The sequence below is a fragment of the Mytilus edulis genome, chromosome 3 (genome assembly GCF_963676685.1).
Source record: "Mytilus edulis chromosome 3, xbMytEdul2.2, whole genome shotgun sequence".
Classification (NCBI taxonomy): domain Eukaryota; kingdom Metazoa; phylum Mollusca; class Bivalvia; order Mytilida; family Mytilidae; genus Mytilus; species Mytilus edulis.
This window is the reverse complement of record NC_092346.1, coordinates 77439094-77466389: the sequence shown is the minus strand read 5'-3', so window position 1 is coordinate 77466389 and position 27296 is coordinate 77439094. Positions and strand designations below refer to the sequence as shown.

At 33.1% G+C, this 27296-nt stretch overlaps 1 protein-coding gene across 1 annotated transcript; it reads right to left on the bottom strand.

Moving 5' to 3' along the window:
• Nucleotides 1-9546: 9546 nt before the first annotated feature.
• LOC139517470 (TM2 domain-containing protein DDB_G0277895-like) lies at nt 9547-26797 on the bottom strand. Its single transcript, XM_071308565.1, has 4 exons — nt 26504-26797; nt 18562-18845; nt 13170-13245; nt 9547-10059 (listed from the first exon to the last, which is right to left on the bottom strand). The coding sequence occupies exons 1-4, from the start codon at nt 26507-26509 to the stop codon at nt 10042-10044; spliced, it is 384 nt and encodes a 127-aa protein (XP_071164666.1). The 5' UTR covers nt 26510-26797; the 3' UTR covers nt 9547-10041.
• Nucleotides 26798-27296: the final 499 nt, after the last annotated feature.

Below are 27296 nucleotides of genomic sequence, written 5' to 3'. Positions count from 1 at the left end.
ATACATATAAAGGCAAAAGTAGTATACCGGTGTTCAAAAGTCATAAATCGATTGAGAGAAAACTAATCCGGGTTACAATCTAAAACCGAGGGAAACACATCAACTATAAGAGGAAAACAAAGAAACAAGAATAACGCTGAATTGCAACAAAAACAAACGGCAACATACATAGAAACGAACTATTTGATAACAACTGCCATAATACTGACTTGGTACAGGAAATCCTAAGAAAAACTGGTGGGTTGTAACTAGTTTAAATGCTATAGCTAAACTTCCCTATTTATGACAATGTTCAAACATATCGCTAAAATGACAACACTACGTGACAGATATACAACACAAACACACAAAAGAACATTATCAGTGGTTTAGGTGGGTGCATATTAGTCAATCGCTAATATTCTTTTTAATGAAACGACTAATAATTTTCATGGCGTTTTTGCTTGCTATTGGAAGTGACCTTGGAAGCATATGAAGGATATCCACAGTTTTATATTCTTATCATGTTGTCCAAATGTCTGCCTATTGAACCGGAATATAGTACCCAAACATCAAGGGAAAAACAAATGCATTTAAGCTCCATATATTTGATAATGAGGTCAAAGATAGGAAACCCCTATTATAATGGACAAGTAGATCTGAGGTACACTGACTTAACTTATAGTAATTCAAAACCTAACAAATCCATATAATGCTTAGGTCAATTGCCCCCGGTCAGATAGTCACTGAAGATTGGCATATGAAAATGTATGTTACAATTGCTTCAAATCTACGCTGCAGTTGAAGTAACCCAAAAACGACACGAATATAACAGTAAAAGTGAAATCTGGGCCATAAGGCCTCTCTCTGTCTGATGAGTAGGTTCAGTTAAATGTTGTTTATTTTATTATTTTTCTACAATACTGTTACAGCTAGTAAACATTCAATTTTAGAACAATAAGTATATTTAATTTTATCTATCTTAATAAGACGCTTTCATACAGTTATCTATTTTTCTGCCTATCTAACATCAATATCTATGTTGTATCATGCATTTAAATTGCCTCAATAGCTTTCAACAATTTGAATGCACATTATTTTATAAATTCATTTATTTTTAAATTGTAGGAATTTGTTGTAAACATGAAATTTGTAAAATTACTAGTTAAGGAGGCTCGAGGGTATAAAAATTTCAGAAAAAAATTAAACATTTGATTTTCACTACAAATTTAATTTGTTACCTTTTGTAGTTGTTACTTTATCATATGGTACAAAAATCATTCAAAACAACCACTTCGTGTTGGCCCCAGATGACTTTTAAAATGTATAGATCATTGAAAAAGTTCCAAATTATCTCCCTTTGGTGGAAAAATGCCATTTTTTGGCTTTAAAATTGAAATATTTTTTTTAACTCATCGGTGACCTATATTTTTTAATATAATTTCCATATAATCTGTACTTAAACTAAATTATTGTAAAATTTGAGCGATTTCTGTTATAAATTTCTTTTTTTATTTCGATATTACCTTTATTTCTCCTATTACTTCAACAGAAAAAACCCACCTTTACAAAAATGTATGCTTCTTTCGAAGGCAGAGTGTGAGCGCAAATGAACGGTGACCCCACTTTTTTATTTTAATTTTCTATTAACTATAAGATAAAGTTTATTTATAGAAAAATATAGACAAATCCTATATAAATGATTTAGACCCGCGAACCCCCTTAAGATAAGAGTTTTATGGATGTTATAGGTTAATTCTTCATTTTATTCCCTTGACTATAGGGGCATAAATGTAAGAATAAACCACAATGTGAACCCTGATCTTCACCATCAGATGCGGATTTAGCGGGGGGGGGGGGGGGGGGGGGGGGTCCAGGGCCCCCCTTTTTGGTGAAAAATTTGGTTGCTTATATAGGGAATCGCTGAAGAGTGACTGGAACGGGCCACTTCTTAGGCAGTCAGTGGGCCCCCACCAATTTCTGGATCCGCCACTGACCATAGATACCAGAATCGAAGTTTTGTATTTGTGCCAAACACACGTTACTGACTACTTGGCTGGTGATACCCTGTGAAAATAAACACTCTACCAGCAGTGACAGTGGTTGTAAAAAAACTCAAATAGATACCAGGATTGAAATTTTGCATTTGCGCCAGACGTGTTTTGACATCAATTGCAATAAACACTTCCCGGTTTTTATGAACTAAGAAATTTATACAAATGACTAGAATATCTACGAACAAAAGAGCTATCATGACAGTACATACACAGTTTATTTTGATAGATAATGTCCTATTAAGGTATCAATTACAACAGAAGTGTTGTTCTTTTTTAGCCATGGCGTTATCAGTTCATTATCATCTCATGAGTTTGAATGCCTCTCTGGTATCTTTCAACTTTCTTATACAGTAACAAATGATAACCATGATTTTACCTTGACCTTGTATCAATGTTCTTATATTTCCCTTTAACTATTTCACATATATATTGCATCAGTCAAGACATTTTGGTGACTAATTGAAGTTTGGCATAAAAGTTGTCTTAATTGTTAACTTCCAATGTACTCTCTATGACGTACGTCTGTTATCAATTTGTACTCGTCACTTAAACAGTTTTTACAAGGATCTTTGGTGGTTTCTCTTCTTTTTCAGTCTTAAAATAAGGTTGAGTGTTCCTGCAAACCAGACAGCTTTGTTGCTAACCCTGATATTAATGCAAAATTTACTGTAAAATGTATACACATCATAAATTTATCATTTAGCCAGTCGTTATGCTACGTATAAGTGGTGAAGTAGTAAATTGTTTTAAAGCCTTTTTCTTTGTCATTTTTTCTCTCGTATTGCCTGTTAAAGGTCATCCAAAGTTTAAATGAAATGGATGTAAGCAATTTTGGGCAAAAAAGTAAATTCACAAAAACACTCCAAGAAAATTCAAAACGGAAAGTCCATAATCAAATGGCAAAATCAAATGCACAAACACATCAAACGAATGGATAACAACTGTCATATTTTTGACAGGCAACTTCTTATGTAGAAAATGGTGGATTAAACCTGTATTGTCTGGTTAACTTAGAACATATTCACACCTATGCTATGTTATGCCGTATGTACTATTATTTGTCTGTTTGTCTTCTTATTTTTTAGCCATGGTGTTGTCAGTTTATTTTCGATGGTGTCTTCTGGCTCTTCCTACATTTTGTATTTTGCTATTCTGGCTATTCCTACATGGGGGATAAGTGGGAGAACAATACATGTTGTTACTTCAAGATATGTTGTTTTAGTCATTAGTCTGTAATTAGGTCCCAGGTAATTTGAACTTTGGATGTTAAATAAAATAATTATTTATAGGAAATGTATGTAAAAAATGTTGTTTATTTTTGGTAGTTGGAAAACCCGTATCAAGTATTATAATAAAGTGTTTCTCATATGGAATTTCTTGAAAATAAAGTCATTTAAGAGAAAGGTAAATAAGGCATAGTACCCAACAAGTTAGTTGTTATTGGCCTTTGAACTAGCTGGCAGTTACGCGAGTACTCTCAGATCTGCACAAATTGTTTTGTGAGATGTAATTCTATTTGTATAGATCTCATGAGTTAAGCGGCCTTTTCAGCTGTTTTGTTCTTATGCTGTACCGTTACACCACTGTCAGGGGAGGATTGGCGCCTTCAAACGAGTTTAACACCACCACATTCTGAATGTGCTTGTCCAAATTCAGAGGTTGCCGTTTGTTGCTGTGTAACATTTATTTTAGTTCATCATTTTGTACATAAACTAGGCCATTAGTATTCTCGTTTAGCAAGAATAAACCTTTTCGATCTATGAGTTTACTGTCCTTCTGGTATATTTCGCCCCTCTTTCACAACTTGGACAAACATTACAAACTGATTCCTTTCCCTTATGATCAGTCAAACCTTTTAATATGTATTCACCTTAAAGTGTAAACATTGTAAATTAAGGGATGTATATCATAGTTTTTAGTTCTATATATATATTTTATAAAATCAATTGTTTGAAAGAAGTAAAAGGGTGGAATCTTGTCGATTTAGGCCAATGTCGTTGTTTCTAAGGATTCTGCTACATAGCATGAAATTTTTAGAAAACTTTTTTTATCGAATCTCTTGAATAGTCTTATATTTACTTGTTTTACGTGTCAAGGTGCTTCACGACTCTGTGGATAAGCTAATTTCAAGGGAACCCCTACCTAAAAGAAGGACCCAGATGTGGATTTATTTAAGAATACAATGTTTCCTTTTATATATTTGTTTTAATATAAATTTATCTGGGTATACAAGCGTTGATCGAAGTACATTTTGTCTGAATAAAGGCAACATGAAGTAGTATACCGCTGTTCAAAAGTCATTAATCGATTAAGAGAAAACCAAATGCCGATCACAAACCAAACCCGAGGGAAACACATCAACCACAAGAGGGAAAAAACCGAAACAACAGAACACTGAAGTGCAACAAAAACCACACAACAATGCAACATACATAGAAACGAACTATTAGATAACAACTGCCATATTCCTGACTTGGTACAGGATATTTAAATAAAAATGGTGGGTTGAACATTGTTTTATGGCTAGCCAAACCTCCGTGCTTGTATGAAGCGTGAAAACACTTCATTCTACAAAATACAACCCTAAAAAATTACCCCAAAAATATTTCCTTTTCAAATGATCATGAAAACATGATATCTATTAAGATTGTCTTTTATTTACCTGTGCACTTCCGGAGCACCTGAGATCACCCCTTGTTTTGGTGGGGTTCGTGTTGCTTATTCTGCAGTTTTCTATGTTGTGTCATGTGTACTATTGTTTGTCTGTTTGTCATTTAATTTTTAGCCATGGCGTTGTCAGTTTATTTTCGATTTATGAGTTTGACTATCCCTCTGGTATCTTTCGTCCCTCTTTTATTGCGGAAGCTCGTGTCATCATGGATGTAACATTTCATTTTGAAATAAAAGTCAATTTCAGAATGTCGCAAGGTTAGCCAAATAAAATATTGTACTATAAGGAAACAAACATGTAATGTTATTTTTGTATTGTGACAGCAATAGAAAGATTGAATCAGAATTTTTAGTTGAAATCTCTCAAAATATAACGATTTCTTTTCACATATCAGTAAAATAATAAGCAACCAACAATCAATGAATAAGCATTGTATTCCGGTAACCCTTGCTTCGTTTTGTAAAGATGGATCAAATCTCTTCAAAAGCGACCGAGATTGAGACCTTGACATAGTTTAAAACTTAACAGTATCAGCTAGAGAAAATGATCCGAACTACGAAAAGGAGATAAAATTATGTCGATGGACCTGGTCAAACGAATAACTTCCCCGTTCAGTCATTCTATCTAATACATTTAATCTACCTGACTAGATTTAAAGTTTAAAGATAAAAATTATGATTTGGACATTTGTTTGTAGTAAATGTCATTACGATATGGAGATGTTTTTTACTGTGTTCAGAAAGTGTACTTTTATCTTATTTTGCATATAATATCTGTTATTTTGAGGACGACAAGGAAGATAAGTTTTATCTAATGAAGTTATCGTCTTAAACAAATATTGTCTATTTCCTTTATTATCGTTACATAATATACTAGATATAGATCAAGTAGCCTTTTCCCTTTTTAGCATATGACATAATTTAGCAAATGTTAAAGCGCCACTATTTTGTAAAATATGTTTATGTCATGTACAAGATGACCGCCATAGAAGAACTTAGTTTAGCATCGGTCCGTTTGGACTGTACATACAAATGTATTCTCTTAGAGAACCACTAAATGGACTGAAATAAAACATGGAATAAATGTTCCTTATGAGGTGCTTTGTATGTGATCAATCAGTCAAGATGGCTGCCAGCGGGGACTTAGTTTAACATAAGACTCAATGTGAAATACATATAGATGTCTTCTTTTAGAAAACCACATAATGAAATGAAACACAATATGCCATTAATGTTCTATACGATGCGTCTCGGTATTTATACATCAATAATTTATCTATTTTTTATGTTTCTGTTGTGGTTTCGGTTGGATATTTTGTTATGTCTTATCGTTTGTGGTTTGAATTTTGTATTTTCGGTACATTTCACATTTGTCTAATTTGTCAGTATTGTCTAGTTGATTTCCATTGTCCATGGATAAAGTAGTGTGTGATTTAAAATAAGTACTCGTCACAGCATTTATTCAAAACAGCCTTTTGATATCATCATAATCATGATAATTGTTACAGTTGTTAACAATTGTTAACTAGTACAGTGAAAATAATTGTATGAATGTCATTTATTTACTTATTTTTTCTGGCGGGCAGTTTTTATTGGTGGAGGAAGTCGGAGTGCCCGGCGAACACCACAAACCTTCGATGGGAAAACTGACAATTCTAGTCAATAAAGTTTGGAGTCGAGTGCACCTGCACGAGCGGGTTCGAACTCACAACTCAGTGTTGACTGGCTAGTGATTACAGTAGACGTAACTACTTAGATCACTCGGCAACCGAGGCCCCTTCAAGATTCTATATTCGTAACAAAACACGTCATTGTTTGTGATGTCCTATGCTGTCGACATTGTAATATGTTCGTTGATATTCTGCGCTTTAATGTTGCAACGGCTGTTATATTAGTTATTTCTACGTTTCTCTGTTCTGAGTGTGCTTGAAATTGTTTGTGCTGTATTTCTGTCACGTAGTGTTGTCATGGATAAAATATGTTGCAGAGTCGTCTCTGGTGCAGACGTTCTTATAATATAATTATTTTTGTGACTTCATCTTAAATTAATTAGTATGATCCTAGGATTACAATATAAAATTCAGCTGATCTGTAACAATTCCATCTTCATGGCTTGTATATCATGCACTGTGATACGACGCTAAATTAAAACTGACGAGGAAATGTAACACCCGGCCACCAAAAAATATATTATTGAAGAACCTAGGTGGTCGAGTGGTAACAGTGCAAGGCGATTTGGTGCCACAATATCTTAGAAGCATGAGTTCGAATCCCGCCGAGGGAAGAACAAACATTGTTGGGCTGATGTATAGACGAATTATATATACAGAATGTATTTTCAGCCTTGAATCACCATCACTGCTTGTGATCCGACGGATAAAATATGTCGTCGAGTCGTCACTGGTTCAGACGTACTTATATATATTTAAAAACTTTTGAGTTAAAAACGTGGTAAAAAGTAGTACAAGGATGGAATCTTATCGAATTTACGCCAGTTGATTAAATCAATAGTCAACGTCCTAGTTTCTAAGGATATTAATACATAGTATGAAGTTTTTAGAACATTGGTTTCTTGATGAAATCTCATGTGCAAGTACTTCCAGACCCAGTGAAAACGCTTCGGACAAGGGAATCCCTTGTTAAAAAAGTACTTATCTGTATAACAAAATTTCGAGGAAGCATTGTAATATGACACTTATAGAAAGATTGAATCAGAATTTTCATATTTTTCAACTAGAGGTTCTAAAGAGCCTGTGTCGCTCACCTTGGTCTGTGAATATTAAACAATGGACACAGGTGGATTCATGACAACATTGTGTTTTGGTGATGGTGATGTGTTTGTAGATCTTACTTTAATAAACATTCTTGTTGCTTACAATTATCTCTATCTATAACAGTACTTTCTGTGGAAAATGTTATTGAAAATCTTCAAATTTTAGGAAAATTGTTAAAGATTGACTATGAAGGGCAATAACTCCTTAGGGGGTCAATTGACTATTTTGGTCATACGGACTTATTTTTAGTCCTTACTTTGCTGTACATTATTGCTGTTTACAGTTTATCTCTATCTATAATAATATTCAAGATAATAACAAAAAAACAGCAAAATTTCCTCAAAATTACCAATTCAGGGGCAGCAACCTAACAACCGATTATCCGATTCATCTGAAAATTCCAGGGCAGATAGATCGTGACCTGATCAACAATTTTATTTCCTGTCAGATTTGCTCTTAATGCTTTGGTTTTTGAGTTATAAGCCAAAAACTGCATTTTACCCCCATGTTCTATTTTTAGCCATGGCGGCCATCTTGGTTTGTTGGCTGAGTTACCGGACACAGTTTTTTAACTAGATACCCCAATGATGATTATGGCTAAGTTTGGTTAAATTTGGCCAAATAGTTTCAGAGAAGATTTTTCTAAAAGATTACTAAGATTTACGAAAAATGGTTAAAAATTGACTATAAAGGGCAATAACTCCTAAAGTGGTCAACTGACCATTTTGGTCATGTTAACTTATTTGTAGATCTTACTTTGCTGAACATTATTGCTGTTTACAGTTTATCTCTATCTATAATAATATTCAAGATAATAACCAAAAACAGCAAAATTTCCTTAAAATTACCATTTCAGGGGCAGCAACCCAACAACGGAATGTCTAATTCATCTGAAAATTTCAAGGCAGATAGATCTTCACCTGATGAACCATTTTACCGCTGTCAGATTTGCTCTAAATGCTTTGGTTTTTGAGTTATAAGCCAAAAACTGCATTTTACCCCTATGTTCTATTTTTAGCCATGGCGGCCATCTTGGTTGGTTGGGCGGGTCACCGGACACATTTTTTAAACTAGATACCCAAATGATGATTGTGGCCAAGTTTGGTTAAATTTGGCCCAGTAGTTTTAGAGGAGAAGATTTTTGTAAAAGTTAACGCAGGACGACGACGACGACGGACGACGACGACGGACGACGGACGCCGGACGCCAAGTGATGAGAAAAGCTCACTTGGCCTTTCGGCCAGGTGAGCTAAAAATAGGTAATACGATTGGGCATTGTAGTAAGGTAACCATTGCTCCATTTTTATTAAAATTGGTCAAATCACTTTAAAAGCGATCTAGTTCGAAACTTTAACATAGGCCTAGTTGACACGTATCAGCTAGAGAAACTGATCTGAACGAAGAAAACGAGATCAAATTATGTCGATGCACCCGGTCACACCGATAAGTTCCACGTTTAGTCATTCTAACAAATTTAATTAACCTGACTAGGTTTAAAGTTTATAAAGATAAATATTATAATTTTCCAACTAGTCGTCTCTGAACAGTGGTTTGCTGTGAATGATATGGAGATGAATTTTACTGATAATGTTAGTTTTACTTATGCTGCATAACTGTTATTTTGCGGACGACCTGATAAGTTTTATCTACTGAGGTTATCATCTTAAAATAAATATTGCCCATTTCCTAAAATATTATCATTACATAATATATAAAAGATATGAATTATACAGCCTGTTTTCCTTACCGCGGACTACAGTAATTTTAGAAAATGTATAAGCACCAATATTTTGTGAAAATTGATTGATTGACCATGCGACGTACTTTTCATAAGGAATTATGCGTTTTCATAAATAAAGCCATTACTTTTTAAAACATAGTTTAGGGATGTTCATCCTCGACTCTTTTCGTAAAGCAGAAATAACCGATGATAAACATACGAATGGTAAAAAATATAACATATTCGTGTGTTCTGTGGGTGCATAAAAGTCATATATTAAGAGTTTATTTTAAAAATGACAGGATTGTTTATTTTCATGGCGTTTTTGCTTGACGAAAGAGAAAAATAAGAATGTGGACGTATTTTTATTTCTTTTTATCATTCAAAATTATGACTTTAAATGATATTTGATTTGAATAACGCTCAATTATATACACAATCGATGGTTTAAGTATGATACACAATCAATTGCATTGTTCCACTAGACTCGTGTAAAGTTCAGAAGTTATTTGGTGAATAAGAAATGTGATGCTGCTTGAAAGTAAATACTTCTCCTTAAAAAGAGAAATAATGTAGTCATAATAAGAGGGTGTCATTAAATGTATTATCAAGTCTAGAGAAAAAACACAAAAACTGTTTTGCCGTCTTTATAAAGAATGTCGATATCCGTGTTACACTATATGTGCACTCCGAATCATGTACGAGAAAAAAGTCCAGCAGTTTTATTTCGTTATAATCCAAGTAATCATTGTTAATTCAGCACGCCTTACAAATTAGAAATAGAACAAATTATGTCACTTAAACAAAGCACTATCTTCTATATTTACAACATATCGTCTTTCTAGGTTTCACAAATGCACTGAAAAGAAAAAAAGTAAACAATGTTAAGATTAGTATTCAAAAATTGCATGGTGTTTTATCACAAAAAATACGCTAGTGCATATTGGCAGTGTATTTTCTCCCTTAAGATGGAGCTTTGTCGCGCAAAACTTACGACGAGCATTAGTGACGTGTAGCAACAATGAATGTCTCCTTCTACGCTACGAATCCACACCTATTAGAGGTTTCCCGATTTGGTACCGTACTAACCGTAGTACAAACTGAGAGCCGTCATTGAACTTTTGAAATTAATTCAAATATGCCCTAAATGTCAATGAATGTTTAATGAATCTATATTTAAAGTATTTGTATGATTTTTAGCTACAACTTGGTATAACTTTCATGTAGATATGATATCTATTCATAACAAACCAGTGGCGGATCCAGAAATTTTCATAAGTGGGGGCCCACTGGCTGCCTTAAAGGCCTCATTTCGTCACGCCTCAGTGATTCACTATACAAGCAACCACATTTTTTCTCAAAAGGGGGGTCCCGGGCCCCTGCCCTCCCCCCTAAATCCGCCTCAGCAAACGATATTGTATGTACTCGATTATGCATTTCAACAAACCTGCTAGTAACCGTTACAACGATCGGTTTGTTATTAAGATTTATTTCCCCTGAAATTGCACCGGCAAAAGAAAAGGCTAAACAAAAAGCACATTCATAGTTCATCTTATGTTTGCCTGTTAAATTGATATAATAGTATAGAATAGATAAGTTGGCATTTTCGAGGGTAGGCTTTTAGTTCACCTAGTAGAAAACATAAGATAATAAGAGCTATATTAACATATAAAATTTACCTCATTGAAAATGTATAATGTTAAAGGTTAATACAAAAACTGTTCTTATAAATCGATTTCATGACTTACTATCACTGTATGCAAACAGTATACATAGTATAAAAATATAAACACGAACGTGCAAGTCCTTGTGAATATATATATTAAATAATAGAAGATCAGATAATCAACTAACTTGTGTTTACTTATTTATCAGAAGGAAATCTTTCCATTCTATGTCGGAATTTAATATTAAAGATTGTTTTAGTTGTTCAAATTCACTATATATAATACCATTATTATATTTTTCTGAAATTTGGCAAAAATCATCATTCACACGTACAATGTATGAGAAAGTTTACCAAAGTTAAAAGTACGAATAGAGGATCAAATAAAGATACACTTGTAAAATATTCATTTAACGGCACAAGTGTCTCACAGTACAGTTGTATATAATATAATTATAGGACAATTAGAGTCAATCAAAATCAAGAAATGAGATTTTTTTCCCATTGGCAAACGAATAGTGAATACTGATTTTTTTTTTTTGAGTTACTTTCTAAAACGCATTTCTAGAAGAAAAAAAATATCGAAGAATTCCCCTTTCTCACTCAAATGAAATCTCCGCTCCTTCATCTTCTCAGAAAAAAAATATTTTACTGCAATGATCGAAATAGATTACTTGAACAATAAAAACTAGTTTCAAAACCATGTATGAACTAATTATAATACGAAAACTACGCACTTTTGACACGTTAACAAATATAACCAACATCAGTATCATGTGTTTTTTTTAAACTAGTTTATAGTTATTATTCTTTTTATTACAAAGTCTGGGGAAAAAAATTTTCTATAAATAATTGAAACATAAACAATAACTATAACAATCAGAAACGCAAATCTATATTTAGAATCTAAACGCCGTGTTCGTTTAGGGTTTGTTTGATTCATGCACTTGTGCATAACTAAGTTATTCCATAAAGGATCATAGACAATGTGTTCTAGAAAATCGGACATCGTTATGGAATAAATCGTTAAACTAGTTCTTTGGTAACACGCATTTCAATTCTTTTAATTTTATCATGATGAAGAAAATTAGTTCATGCAATAATTGATACCTCCAAATCAGGACCAACGGTTGTTTCGTACCAACTGATACGTAGCAAATCCGGAAACCTCAAATAAACGGACAGTTATTATGGACGTTTTTTCTGTCGCCATCGATAGTAAAACTATTTATAATCTGACAGCTCTGGATGCATGAGACACAGAAATATATGTAAGAAACAAAACTCGATATTTTTAATTAATTAATGTTGACAAAGTGACATCGGCCAACTTTAAATGTATGATATATTATACGTATATTGTGTGATCAAGAAAAAGTCTGTACCTCAGACTAAAAATTCTTGAAATCCATTATGTTCCATAAAGTTTGATAGCAACAAGGTTCCAACATCTTTATAGAGATGAATTGTGTTCCAAACATTACTTGAATTGACCGTTAGGTTTTTTATTTTTTTTAAATGTGCCGGGATCAATAGAAAATGCTGTTTCAAATATAGTTAAGCAAGCGCTAATTTTTTTTACTGTGTTTTGCTTTTAACGTACTGCAGCAAATATCACATGCATATTCCGGACACTTACATGATATCGGATATGTTCCTTACGTCGTAACTACAATCCCCTTCCCTTTCATGAATGTGATCTACCGAATTTTTACCGGATTTGTTATAACATGAGCAACATGACTGGAGCCACATGTGGAGCAGGATCTGCTTACCCTTCCGGAGCACCTGAGATCACCCCTAGTTTTGGTGAGGTTCGTGTTGCTTATTCTTTAGTTTTCTATGTTGTGTCATGTGTACTATTGTTTGTCTGTTTGTCTTTTTCATTTTTAGCCATGGCGTTGTCAGTTTATTTTCGATTTATGAGTTTGACTGTCCCTCTAGTATCTTTTGTCCCTCTTTTACATGTTATTGTTGCGTGATACTACTTTGTTTTGTATTTAAAATGTCACGATGGGGCATATCTTAGCGTGCTTGGTCAGAAAGGATGCATGACAACCTCGGCCAACAAGCAATTTTCCAACCCGCATACCTACATTTTGATTGGATATATTTTATACTGACAAGTTTCGCTGAAGTGCACTCTGTATTGGTTGTGACTTAGAAGCAGTGCTTAATAATTGTAATTTGTAGTCTTCAATTTAAATATTTCCGGTAATAAAGTTGGAATGCTTAGTTTATAATTAAATAACGATTTTTTGCAGTAGCGGCATCTCAAAAACAAAATACTTTAAAAACCTTACCATACAAATCCATACAAATATCCAGAACGGGAAGAACAGTGAGATCACAATATTCAAACAGATTTTGTCAGCAAACCTGAAACACAAAGCATTGACAATCAAAACATATATCAGTGTACAAAATGGGAAAAATCGAGAAAAAATGTTATTATATACTTTTATTACTAGATTCCTCCTGTCTGGTATTCATATTTCATCATTATTTTTGTATTGTTCATTTTATCTTTCTGCATGTAACTGATGATAATTTGATATTTGGGCGTTTTTTTAGTACTTGATTTAATTTCATTTTGATTTGCTTTCCAGTTGCAGATCTAGGCGAGGGGTTTCAGGGGGTTGGAACTCCCCTTTTGTGACGGTTAATGCTTTTGAATGGGGACATATGGTTGGAACCCCATTTTATCAGTTAACGCTACCGTTTGCTAATCAAAGTGTAAGGATACAAGGAGGGTTTGTTTTACCAATACAGCAATACATTTAACATACAATAGCTATAAGTTTGACAGGCGATCGAAAATGATAATTTTCACGCATTAAGGATGTACTTAGGTGAGGTTTTGGAATTTGTGTCAAATGTTCGGACTCCTTGGTGTGTTTCCATACAATACAATGTAAAATATTTTGCCCCATAACACCCATAACACCCATTTATTTTTTCATATAAGACTTAATAGCTCATGAAAGGTCATTTACCAAAATTTTAGAAGATTCTTAATTTTCTTTCTTTTGTTTTGAGACCTAATAATACCAATGCAAATATAAGGTAAAAGTCCGAGTCAGCCTTTTCCCGTCCATGACCTATCAATATTTTTAGCTTATTTTTTATCCTTAATTAATGCTCTACCAGCTTATAGTATCAATTTTAACTTCTTAATTTATTAATTTTTACCTAACCTCACCTAAGTACATCCTTAATATAAATACATTTATGTCAATACGTGACAATTATATTATTTTTTTAGGAAGAGTTAGAAGTTGAAATCCAAGCCACCGGCGCTTAGGGGTCCCCATTCTTTTATTTTTTTCTTTTAATTTGTTTTTGTTAGATATTGTCTTTAATATTTTAACTTATTTAATGTATTCTTGCTCATACGATATAACATAACATTATTTCAATGGCATGATGCTCGTTCCTCTATTCTTTATGTTACACAATGAATTATAAGGATAGAGGGGTATCATATAAAAACTAATGTTACTAATCATTTTAATATCGTATGGATGTTAGCAAGAACACACTAAATAAGATAAAAAATAATCTTAAAATAATATCTACGTATACAATTATTTAGGAAAAGTGCGGTGTCAATTCCTAAACTGCATATGATCTAAGCGATTTCGTATGAGAGCCAGTTAGTTAGTATGTCTGTGTACATACATATATCAACTATAAAATGTACTCATTTTCCTTATTTTTCCTGGATAGTTAATTAAGACACTTGACAAACCTACTAATTGTATTGTTTATATCCTGTTTATGATAATTTACAATGACTTTCATGTTGTAGTTGACGTCACGAACTACAAATAGAAAAACCAAGATGTAACTCTTTTAAAAACTTTTTATCCTGATGTAAATTATCGCCATGTCCGGTGTTCATTGGATAATTCAGCACTACAGTTATGTTTAAAAGAGGAAGACCTTTTTTGCCGTCACGACGATCTGTGACTTGCACATTATTTATCTGCTGAGTGTATTAGTTACACATATGTGGGCAAATATTAGTCCGATTGGGAAGATCTTATTTACACCAAGACATTATTGTCATTGCAGAATGGTTTACCATAATTTAAAGAAAAAGGGGGAGGGGTCTTCCAGCAATCTGACCATATATTATTGAAAAGTATTTAACGACATCATGGTGTAAAATGGTATAAATATATGTGACCGATATATGTCTTAAATAAAGTTTGGTATACATATAAGGGGAACAAATAGGAATAATTTTGCAATTATTCCATTTATTCAAATACGATGCTTATTTGCAAAACATACCAAAAACACAAAAACTAATATCTAACATTGGACAATGAACCATGAAAATGAGGTCAAGGTAAGATGACAACTAACAGGCATTTTTACACCACATAAAATAGACATATTGCTTACATTGTCTGAGCTATAGACTTGACCACGAAAACTTAAACTTGTTCACTGATCCATGAAATGAGGATGAGGTAAAGGGAAAATTGTCTGACTTGCATGAAGAATTTGCAAGGTACGCACATACCAATGGCAAATATAGTTCTCATATTACTCATAAAAGAAAGAAATTAACTTTACAAAAAAATCTTCAACTTTTTCAAGTAGTCTCTGAACCATGAAACCATTAACAAGGTATATAAAACATCCAGGTCTTATACCTTCTGAAATATTAAGCTTTAAAATTACAAGTTAACGCCGCCGCTGTAGCACTAACCCTATAGCTCGCTTTCTGCGAGAGAAATTGCAGGCGAGACAAAAAGATTTAATGTTGGATTTTTACGATTTTTTATCTTTAAAATATTGGGTTTCTTTGATTTTAGATGATATAAACTAATCGGCGTACCACTTGAGAGTATATCTTTTTAAACATTATGTCATGGACAATGAATGAATCACAGATGGAGTGGGGTTTTTGACGGATTTGACATTTCCTGATCTTTCATTTTCTTCAAAATATTTTGTTAGTCTCACTCCGTGTATGTATATGTAACAAAAAATTTGTTCCGGCGTGACATTTGTTCCACCGGAACAAATTTCATAGGAAATATGTTCCACCGGAACTTATGTCACAGAAAATTTGTTCCGCGGCACTATAAAATTTGTTCTGGAACTAATTTTTTAATCAAGTGTGAAATAAGTTCCGGAACAAAAATCACAGCACCATGAATTTTGTTCCAATATTAAAATTAAAAAAAAAAGTGAAATAAGTTCTTGTGATATTAGTTTTAAACGAAGGTATTTTATAGAAATCAATGAAAATGTTCTGCTCGAACCTATTTCACAGAAAATAAGTTCTGTGCTTGCATGGGGTACATTTGCAATTGAAGGAATGACTTTAGGATGAAGATAAGAAATAAAAGCGATGATAATGTATCTATGTTTGATCGTTTATGTGGTATTCAACCTCCTTGTTTCCTGATGATCTGTCATTGGTGTTCTAATCATACATGTACTTAGCTATGGTCATTGCACAGTTTTTAAAGAGCGTGTATTTTGTTTCTTTATGTCTTTTAATATAATTGATCAGCCACTTTGTCCTTTTCAAAAAAGTACAAATATTCATCTTCAACTATAATACTTTTTTTCGGAATGACTTTTGTTATTATTTCTTATTCTACTCTTTCCTGGCTCATAAGTGCCATTTTTAGTATTATTACTTGAGCACGCTATTAAACTTTTTCTTTACTCCACATGATCCAATTGGATGTTTACACTTTTTATTTATTACATTATGCAATATAATACATGTTTTTTATAATGACTTTAAACTCACTGATGACAAGTGCTCAGTATATAAGAAAACTTGTTTAACCAGTGGAACATATTTCACAGACAAGGAACTTATTTCACCAGGTGAGGAACAAATTTCACAAATCCAGAACTTATTCCACCAGGTAAGGAACAAATCTCACAAACATGGAACTTATTTCACTAGGTAAGGAACAAATTTCACCAACCCAGAACTTATTTCACCAAGTAAAGTGTGGAACTTATTTCATAGAGATGGAACAAATTATATAGAAATTGTCTGTGAAAAAAGTTCTCCCAGAACATAATTCCTGTGAAATTAGTTCCACTGGAACTTTTTTCACAGGAACAAATTTTGGCTCACATATACCTCCCCCTCAAAGCCTCAATACATATGCAGATTCAATGATTGAAATGGGGCCAGCAATATAACTTTAGTAGCGAGATGTTTACAAGGTCTATATGGACTTATATTTGATGCTTACATTGATTCCATACGTTAATAATGGACCTAGTTTTTAATTGTATTATCATGTCTGGTATATATTGACAAAATTAATAATAAAAAAACATAAACCTCTCCAAAAACAAACTAGAATTTATGATCAAAATATGAGAATCATTCATTGAAATGGTTAATAATTGTATAAACGTATTGAGTTAATATTTATATAGAAAAAAACTTCGGTCCTAATTATGGCATATAACTTTTACGATCGTTGCTCGTATAGTCTCCTTCGAATACTTGAAACATATAAATACAAAGAATCTAAGAAGGATTAATGCTTAATCTATAGCTTAATATTAAACGTACTAGGAAGAAGTACTGAAATATTTTATTTTAAAACATTTTATTATCGAAAGTAAATGTTATCTACCTTATTTCCTTAAATAAAATAGATATGAAAGTGAATATGAATGGCATGTTCTACGAACAAGGTATATTCTAAGTTCTAGAGGGAAGTGAATACAGGTGATATGATATTTCTGATAAAAATGATATAACTATAGGTCGAACCAATTTACACTTTTAACATAATTTAAACTGAGCGAAAAGGGGAATATTGAAATTTAAATAGCAGCACTTTATTTTAACCATATAAAATGTGCAAAGTCAATGGACCATTAAGAAAGAGAATGGAACAAATAATCTCCATGTACAAGAGATACAACTAAATATCATTTGTCATTGACTTAGTAATACTATACTGACGGACTTGAGAATCGCAAGATATATTTTTGTGGTTTTTTTTTTTTTACCAAATCATGATTAAACATCATAGAACTACTATTCTTGTGTACAATACCTTTTTATGTACCACGGAGTCACGGACCTTTGACTTAACATTACTGGTTTTCCTGAAAATGTAATCACAATGATGGCAAAGTATGCAAGGTAGTGAACTCTGACTAAGGGGGGAGGCTTCAAATAATCTACAAGGAAATAATAATTGCCAATGCTAATATAACTGCATACCAAATATCATAGAATTACCAATATTGGTTCACCTTAAACTGACCAAATAACAAACTAACGGTTATTGTTGCCTTTGAAGTGAGTAGCCCATTAGTGTTTTCTTTCATTCATGTCTTAGGGAGCTACCATTTGATTTTTATGGGGGGGGGGGGGCTAGGATGAAATTTGAAAAAAATAGGCAGGACAGGAGTTTTGAGTAAAAAAAAAAGGCAGGATGAGACACTTGCATAAAAAAAAAGTCAGGATGACAATTTATGTAAAAAAAGGTCAGGATAAACTAAAAAAAAATAAAGCAGGACCGGATAGAGTGAAAAATAAAAATGCAGGACAGAGATTACAACTAAAAAAAAAATGCAGGACAAAATTTTTCATCCTAGCCCCCCCATAAAAATCAAATGGTAGCTCCCTTACCTCGAGACAAAACGTTATCATATATTAAAACAATATTGATAATTACTTACCGTTCTCTGTGTTGCACTAAAACTGTCGATTGTTGTTGGCCACCAATGTTTACAACTGTTGTTTGTTGTTGTTGCTGCTGCATTTGCTGTGGTGGTGGTGGATAATATCCTTGTTGTGGTGGTGGGGCATATCCTTGTTGTGGTGGTGGGGCATATCCTTGTTGTGGCGGTGGGTAATGTCCCTGGGGTGGTGGACCATATCCTTGTTGTGGAGGTGGTCCATATCCTTGAGGTGGTGGGGCACCTTGTGGTGGACCACTGTATGGTGGTGGCATTTCCTTTTGCTTAAAAAAAATCCAATGTACTGAGTATTTTCTAATAATTTAGTTCGTACTTTAATCAAACGCACGATTCTACCACTTCTGGTGTAATAGTATATCATTATTCCACTCAAGGTTCCACATAGGGCATCAACAATTCTTTTTCGACTCGTGATTTGTTTTGTTATTGGTTTCTTGGTATTTATTATTTTTCGCATGAAGAATAAAAAAAAACATGCAATAAAAAATCGCCCGGTTGAATTTAGATTGGGGCTTTCATGCCACAGGCACTTGTTTCTATCGGTTGGAAGGTCGACTTTCCATATAAATTAAATTATATTTATATGATAGTCGACCTTTTATTGGACAGAAACAAGTGTCTGTGTTTCTTGCGACTCATCTAACATTTGATCTGCAGGGGTATTTCTGTTGTTTTGTTAAATTTATTTATAACAATTTCAGTCGTAAAGCAATCAGCAACCAACATCCAATCAATCAATCAATCAATCAATCAATCTACTTCACATTTATACATGATGCTTTTACTTGTGGAATCGCAATCAGGAAACAAGGCCAGGGATTCACAATAAGGCCATTCTCAAAACATTGATTCAAAATAGTCCCTTGGAGTTTTTTTTACAATTTTATTCTTTAAGCACACAATTGCAACACATCATAGATCATCATAAATTGCTTCGCTGAGCGCAGCTGGGTACCGCAGAGGTTCAACACTGAACAGTTGGGACAAAACTGGACACAATATTCGTTCTTGATTCACTACAGGTCTGAATTCGAATTTTTATTAATTGTTTGACACAGAATAACTGTAGTCGAAGAACTTATAATTGGTATTATTGTATAGCAATATAATATTTCCCACAGAAAGTAACCAAAAGTTAGCGTGCAATAAATTCTAATATTGAACTAGTGCAATAAATCTTCAAAATTCATGACGTCATCAACGACAAAATCTTAGTTTAAACCAATGTTAACTTTTAAATATTATATTGCTATACAATAAAAGGGTTATTGATGAATATTGGGGAATATTGTCCCTCGTAGAACATATATTGCACTCGCAAGCTCGTGCAATATAAAATTCTACTCGGGACAATATTCCCCAATATTCATGCAATAACCCTAAATTATGATTTTAATTTATATATTTTTTGCTTTTGTGCAATACCCCCGCCCCCCCCCCCCCCCGAAAAAAAGATGATTTAAACACAACGTGACACCCTTCTTTTGGCAAATAGTCCAAAACCTGACATTTCTTTGTATATAATTTACAAGTAGTATAAGGGAGGTTAATCCAAATATACCCAACATTGTATTTTAATTGTTTTTGGATTACCTCCCTTACACTGCTTTTAAATTGTCTTAATTGTCCATTGACCAGAAAAACATAGTTTCCCCCCTTTTTTGTCCCCAATTCCTAAGCAGTTTGAACCATAACACCCCTCCCCCAAGTCAATAATAACCATCCCTTCATGGTATGGAAATTTGTGGTAAAATTTCAGAGAGATTCATACACTTAAATTCAAGTTACCTTATTTAAACAACTCTAGTAAATAAGAATATCGCGAAATTAAATAGCCGCGAAGTTGACTAGATAAGGCTAAACGCGAAATAAAGTATCCGCGAAAATAAGTTGGTTTACAGTATTGTTTGGCAACTACAAAAATGCTTATTCGGGTCCCCTTTTTGGCCCCTAATTCCTAAAACTATTTGGACCATAACCACCAAAATCAATCCCAACCTCCCTTTATTGGTATTGAACCTACTGGTATAGAGATCCATTCACTTAAACTAAAGTTATTGTCCGGAAACTAAATGCGTCTTTGGACGACGACGACGACATGATAGCATTATACGACGCAAAAAAAATTCTGCGGTCGTATATAAATAACCAATATCACACAGAAGCTTGCATAATTTATGACCTGTGTTTTATTTAATTTTAGCATCATTTATGACCTGTGCCTTACTTGATATTAAAATTAATAAGGCTGGTAGCTCACAATTCAAGCCAGTTCCAACAGTTTAACACTGTACAGTTCACGTCGTGGTGTACCCATTTTGTGTATGTCCACAAAACAGACCTATTTATCGTAAACCAGTTATCATTTGACAATGTTTCTTTTAAGTTATGCGAGAGATCTGTATATACCCATAAAATCCACGTTTTGTTAAACAATACTAGAACACACCCGTGATATCACGGGTCCGTGACTGAATTAAAGTATATAACTATGCGCAAGCCTTATTTTAGTATTAGTATTGTCATCTGATAAAGTCATTTCGATTATAAGATACACAGTTTTTCTCTGCTTTCAAGTCTTTCTGTTTGAACCCGTTGAACTGGAACTTATCAGTTATTGGTAATATTAATTATTTGGAAAACAAAAGGTCCTGGAATGGAGTATTTTTTAATTAACAGCATTGTCCTATATAAGTTATAAATAAAGTTGAATTCTTTGCTTTGCTGTTTTACGTCATGCCCACTAACAAATTGAAAACTGTACCTTATTTTTAGTCCAGATTTTTAGTATTCGTATTGTTATCTTAGAAAGTCTTACTGATTAAAATACTACAATAGGTAACAATTTGACAATTTAGTGGTGTCAAATTAACCCTGTGGTTATGACCCGTGTATATAGCATATTAGTCCTGAATACAACGTTTGGTGGTGCGCCTGTCAGATGCGGAACGTACAGATAAGGTAATAGGTAACAGGTGAATATACTATTGGTATCGGTAGCGGACTCGACCCGGAACTTCTTAATTATTGGCAATATTAATTACGTGGAAAACAAAAGGGTCTGGAGTGGTGTAATTTTTAATCTACACCTTTGTACTATATTAGTTATATATAAAGTTGAATTCTGTGATTCGTCGTTTTTACGTGATGACGGCTGACAAATTGGACCTCGTAATTTTAGTATTATAGATACATGGTTATATTGTCCTTGGTGTAACAAAAATTTAATCAATCGACTCTCAAAATATTTTGTCATACAATAACCACTTCTTTATCTCATTTTTAGCCCACTAATATTTGTAGACGTATTTGTCTAGTTGTTTGAAGAAATGCTTTAACTAGGACCAAAACATAGTACAACTGCAAGCGTGGCACTAATGAATTATTTCCTTAGAATAACTGAGATTCGAAGGCAACAAAATATCTTCTAAAATTATACCTAAAATGAAAATATAATCAAAATTAAAAGTAGACAATAAAAGGAAGCTCTAAGTGTAGCACTTGTGATTATTCTTATCATTATTTTAGACAGGCTAGTAGTCAATTTTTAGCTCACCTGACATTAAGTTCGTCTTCGTTAAATTTTTACATTTTGAAATTCTTCTAGAGAAGTTTAATTCAGTTTAAATATATTGATTTATAGTGAATTGGGAAACAAGTTATTGCAACTTGTATTAATCCCTTTTCATTTTGCGGGTGCAAGTGCTGCCTTGTAGCGGCATTAACCTGCTCTTTTTCGAAATCTACAAGGGTGTCTTTTACGTGCAAGAAATGTGTCTCTCTCTTAACACGGATCAGCCATTTATCGTCCCCTCCTGACGTACTTTCATCGTTTCTAAAGACCATACTCGCAAATGGTGTCAAGAGAGAGCCGAAAATTCAGACACTGAAATTTTCTCCCCGGACCGGGGATCGAACCAAGAACCTTTGTGTTAGTAGTCCGATGTGCTAACCATTACACCACGACTCTAGTGAACAAATGAATGGAACGAAACCAAACATTGCATGAATTTTCGTTATGAGGTGCTGACCAAGTGTTGGTACATTGTAGCCAATCAATCATTCAAAATGGTCGTCAGATGAGAACTTAGTTTAACAGAGGACCCTATGGGAAATACATGCAATGTTGTTACATTGTAGGCAATCAATCACCCAAGACGATTGCCAGTAGGGAACTTAGTTTAACAAAGGAATCTATAAGTAATAAACACAAAAATCTTCTTACAAAGGACCACTGAATGGAATGAAACCAAACATGGAATGAATGTTTCTTTTTAGGTGAAGACAAAGTGTTTTTACTTTGTAGCCAATCAATCGTTCAAGGCGATTGCCAGTAGGGAACTTAGTTTAACAAAGGAATCTAAAAGTAATAAATACAAAAATCTTCTTATAAAGGACCACTGAATGGAATGAAACCATACATGGAATGAATGTTTCTTTTATGTGCCGACAAAAGTGATGTTACATTGTAGCAAATCCATCAACAAGATGGCTGCCATAGGGGAACTTAGTTTAACAACGGAGCCTATCCGAAACATATATATACAAATGTTTCTTCTAGAGGAGCACAGAATGGAATGAAACCAAACATGACATAAATGTTCTTTATGAGGTGCTGGTGAAGTGTTGCTAATTTACTGACGATTTACTGTTCAAGATGGCCATCAGGATTTTGTATCAAATTACTTGGCCAATATTAAACTAAATTTGGAGTAGGTTCAGTAAGACCCCTTTTTTGGCCTCAAAATATAGCAGTTTTAGAAAATTGTGAAAATTTTATCGTTTAGATATTTATTGCAAAGTAGAATGCTTCTGCTACATAAATATGGACTGTTTTTGACAAAACAATGCACATATATCGGGTACTAGCATCATTAAGTCATGCTAAATTACTGAAATCTTCACAATTGTAGCATTTTAGTTATATTTTAGACGGTTTCCGTCTGAAATGAAAGTGGCCGCATTCGTGTTCATTCATAATATTGAAATGTAAGTTGTATTTGATGATAATACATAATATACTAGTATATAAAGGTTGAGGATGAACACGGATGCGGCCACTTTCATTTTTGACAAAAACCATCTGAAAAGTGACGATTTTTGGCATATTTGATAGATTTTTCAGATTAAAGCTTGAATCGGGGCGTTTTAAATGACTTTTTAAGGGTCCTACTAAAATGCGCCCGGGTGAAGAAAAAGCGCCCGGGGAAAAGAAAAAGCGCCCGGGGAAGAAAAATTAGCGCCCGGGGAAGAAAAATAGCGCCCCAGGGAAATTATATATGTAGATATTTTATTGGCATGAGACAACTTTGTGTCCGGCGATGAAATAAACACAAAAACAAGTATAAATGTTTCAATTTTAACAATAATATATGAATAGGTCTACTATTTCGAAAGACAGATAGTAATGGATCACAGTTTATGCTGAAGATTTATAAAATGTAAGACATCAAAAGACATGTTTTTTAAAAACGATATCAAAATGAAAAATGTAAAAAAACTTAAATTTCACAGATAAATATCAATCTAATCAATATTAAAAGAGTTACACATAATAAATCAGCAAATAAAGCAGTACTATACATGTACCGCAGTTAAAGGGGCACTAGCTGTCAAATTCATTGTAACCGATTTGACTCAAATTCTCATATTTGGTTTATAACAATGTAAAACATTTATCCAAACTATCAAAAGTCTAAAATAAACAGTTTACAGAGCATGGGGTAGATAATATATAGGTTCGTTTCGTGTGTATTTTAGTCCAGACGCCATCTAATTAACTATCGATTTGACCTCAGATCATATAATAAAGATACGAATAGATTAAACCAACACGTGCAATTGCATTTTTATAGGTCTGTTTGATTTTATTTTATAGATTAAAAATAGATGTTTCTCATTGTTTTTAACCATATAAGAATGATTTTATGTGCATCGAATTAGTAATCAAATGATTTACCGTAGTTTCACTTTCATTGTTGACATTCTTTTTCTTTAAATAACCAGTACACGTACAATGCATGCGTTGTCAATCTCTAGCTGGTTAGAATGATGATGACGTTTTCACTTGCAAGTGAATCAGTCAAAAATTATGTTTAATCGCTTATTTCAACAAAATTAAAGGAAATTGATTGCTAAAAGCAAATTATTATTTCATTATTCCAATTTGATGAATGATTGATCTAAAAAAAATCATACTTTATTTTTTTATATATATCGTAGTTAGTGCCCCTTTAAAACAAGGGGGTAAAAAGCAGGAGTTGTGTTTAAATTTAAAACTAAGCATTAAAACCCTGATAAGCATTGCCATTAAAACAGTTGTAGTTTTATAAAAAGATATCATATATCTTTATCAGCATCTGCATAAAAAAAGGTGTTCACCATGCAGTTGCTAAAATATTAGACCTCAGGCACTGATTATTTTCAAGTAACAAAATATACGTTTTGATCGAGGACAATATCGTTCATGATTCTTCTATATACTCTCATTTATATTCATTTACTTATTTATATACAATTTTGATATCTAAAATGCAAAAGTGCAAGAACCGGCACTTTAGATGTAGCATTGTACATATCCCAATTTATATTAAGGACAAAACAAGCAATGATTTTTTTTTATGGAAAAAATTTATTGTTATATAATAGTATTATTTTATTCTCCCGGGGGCTAATTTTCCTTCCCCGGGCGCTTTTTGGCGCTCCCGGGCGCTTTTTAGTAGGACCGCTTTTTAAGTTAAAATCTTCCCCATTAACTAATTGAATCAATTGAAATAGACACTTAAGTGTTTAGAAAGTGTCTAAAATCTTTCGTTAGATGAACTTGAAAATTGAGGCCGAAATCGGCCCTTACCGGACCTACTCCTTTGGCCTCATTCATTATTTGGGTATCTGTTATGATTTTAATCTATCTTTACATGATTTCCAAAAACAAAGTAGTATCAGGTGAGCGACATAGGCTCTCCAGAGCCTAGAGATAGTTTTGTGATCCATTAATGAACTTGTTAGCGTACCCAATTTTTAATATTTTCTAAAAAAAGAATAAACAATTATTCAATATTTGCATATTAGTTTACCATATTATCTATAATGTTTAGTAACAGCTTAGACAATTTTGTTACACTATGTAAATAAAATATTTAAATCAATTTAAAAATAACTCTCAAACAATACATGTAATAATAATCGTCATGCGCTTTCGATTAACATAACAAACATGCTTAAGTTTAATTCATTTTAAAAAAAAGATGTGGTGTGATTTCCAATGAGACACCTCTCTATTAGAGACCAACTGACGTGGAAGGTTAGTAACTTCATGTCACTGCACGGCCTTCTACAATGAGCAAAACACATACCGCATAGCAAGCTAATGACAAACTAAAACAATTCAAATGAGAAAACTTACGGCCTGATTTATCATGTACAAAACAATAAACAACAAAAAGAATGACGTACATCTGACAACAAACCACAATCACTGAATTACATGCATTTCTACCCGAAGACTTGATCTGACGGTTTAGCAAACGCACAGATCGATTTAGCAAACGCACAGATCGAAATGAGTAAGTAGAACAGCATTTTGATTCGGCATGTTGTAAAACAAGTATATTTTTTAAATAAGCTTTTCATCGAATATATAAATACAATAACAAATAAAACAAAGCAATCCATGTAGAATGCAAATAAATGGTAATATTAGAAACATTATTATAAACCATCCTGCTTTGTTTTGAGAGTCATAAGTTAACAATATCTCCCGAAATTCATTGAAATGAAATCAGAATGCCTGACACAGGTGCAATATATATAGTTGAATACTAGTTTGCATTTTAGTGTCTTGGAATAAGTTAGACATATATATGTCTAGATATCAACGATTACAATCATCTCAATTCAACTACAATAGATAGGTCCTTACCTCCATTTCTGTTTGAAGTGATTTCTTCCGTCCCTAGTATACTGTGACAAGTTTTCACCGGGATCTGTTTAATCACGTGTCAGCGCAATCTTTTTTATTGATTTCCCTTGTGGTGTCGGTATTAGATAGCGACAGTTGATATTATTTTGTTTTTATTGTGATGTTTGATTCAGATAACGTTTAATACCATAATCAATATTAGTTTTAAAAGTTGTACCACCTCGATTTGATTTGTGTATTCCCCCCCTTGGCCTCAATTTAGGGCAGAGTAGTATGACTGTTTAGTGTTTCTAGTTAAATTTAACGTTTTCCAAAAATCATGGGTGTGTGTAGCCGGAATTTCCAAAAAAAATACCTTTTTAATACAGGTAAACATTTAAACGTTTGATTATTGACATTTCACTGGTTTAATGCGGTTAATTTAGGTTTATAAAATTAAACGTGAAAACCGTTATGTTTATAAGGGTTACATTATAATATATGTAACTAACTAACTACCTAACTAATTTTATTCAGTATAAAATCCAGTACAAAAGGTCATCGCTGAAACACATGAACACATATAAAAACATATACAAAACAAAACAACAATAAAACATAACAGCCAACAAGTTTGACACTAATAACAAGCCACACATATTGGGTATCCTAAAATGATTTTAGTACATACTAAAATCATTTTAGAACTCGTCTAAACATCAACCCAACAATGTGTTAGTTGAATTAAAAGCGGCAATGCAATTTTGCAGAGAAAAATGCTGCCTACTTCCACGTTTTCCGACAGCATATTAAC

Excerpts from the sequence above, each read along its gene's own strand:
- LOC139517470 (XM_071308565.1), bottom strand. Across the intron at positions 13,246-18,561 it reads TTAGTGCAACACAGAGAACG|GTTTGCTGACAAAATCTGTT; the intron begins GTAAGTAATTAT and ends TTTGTGTTTCAG.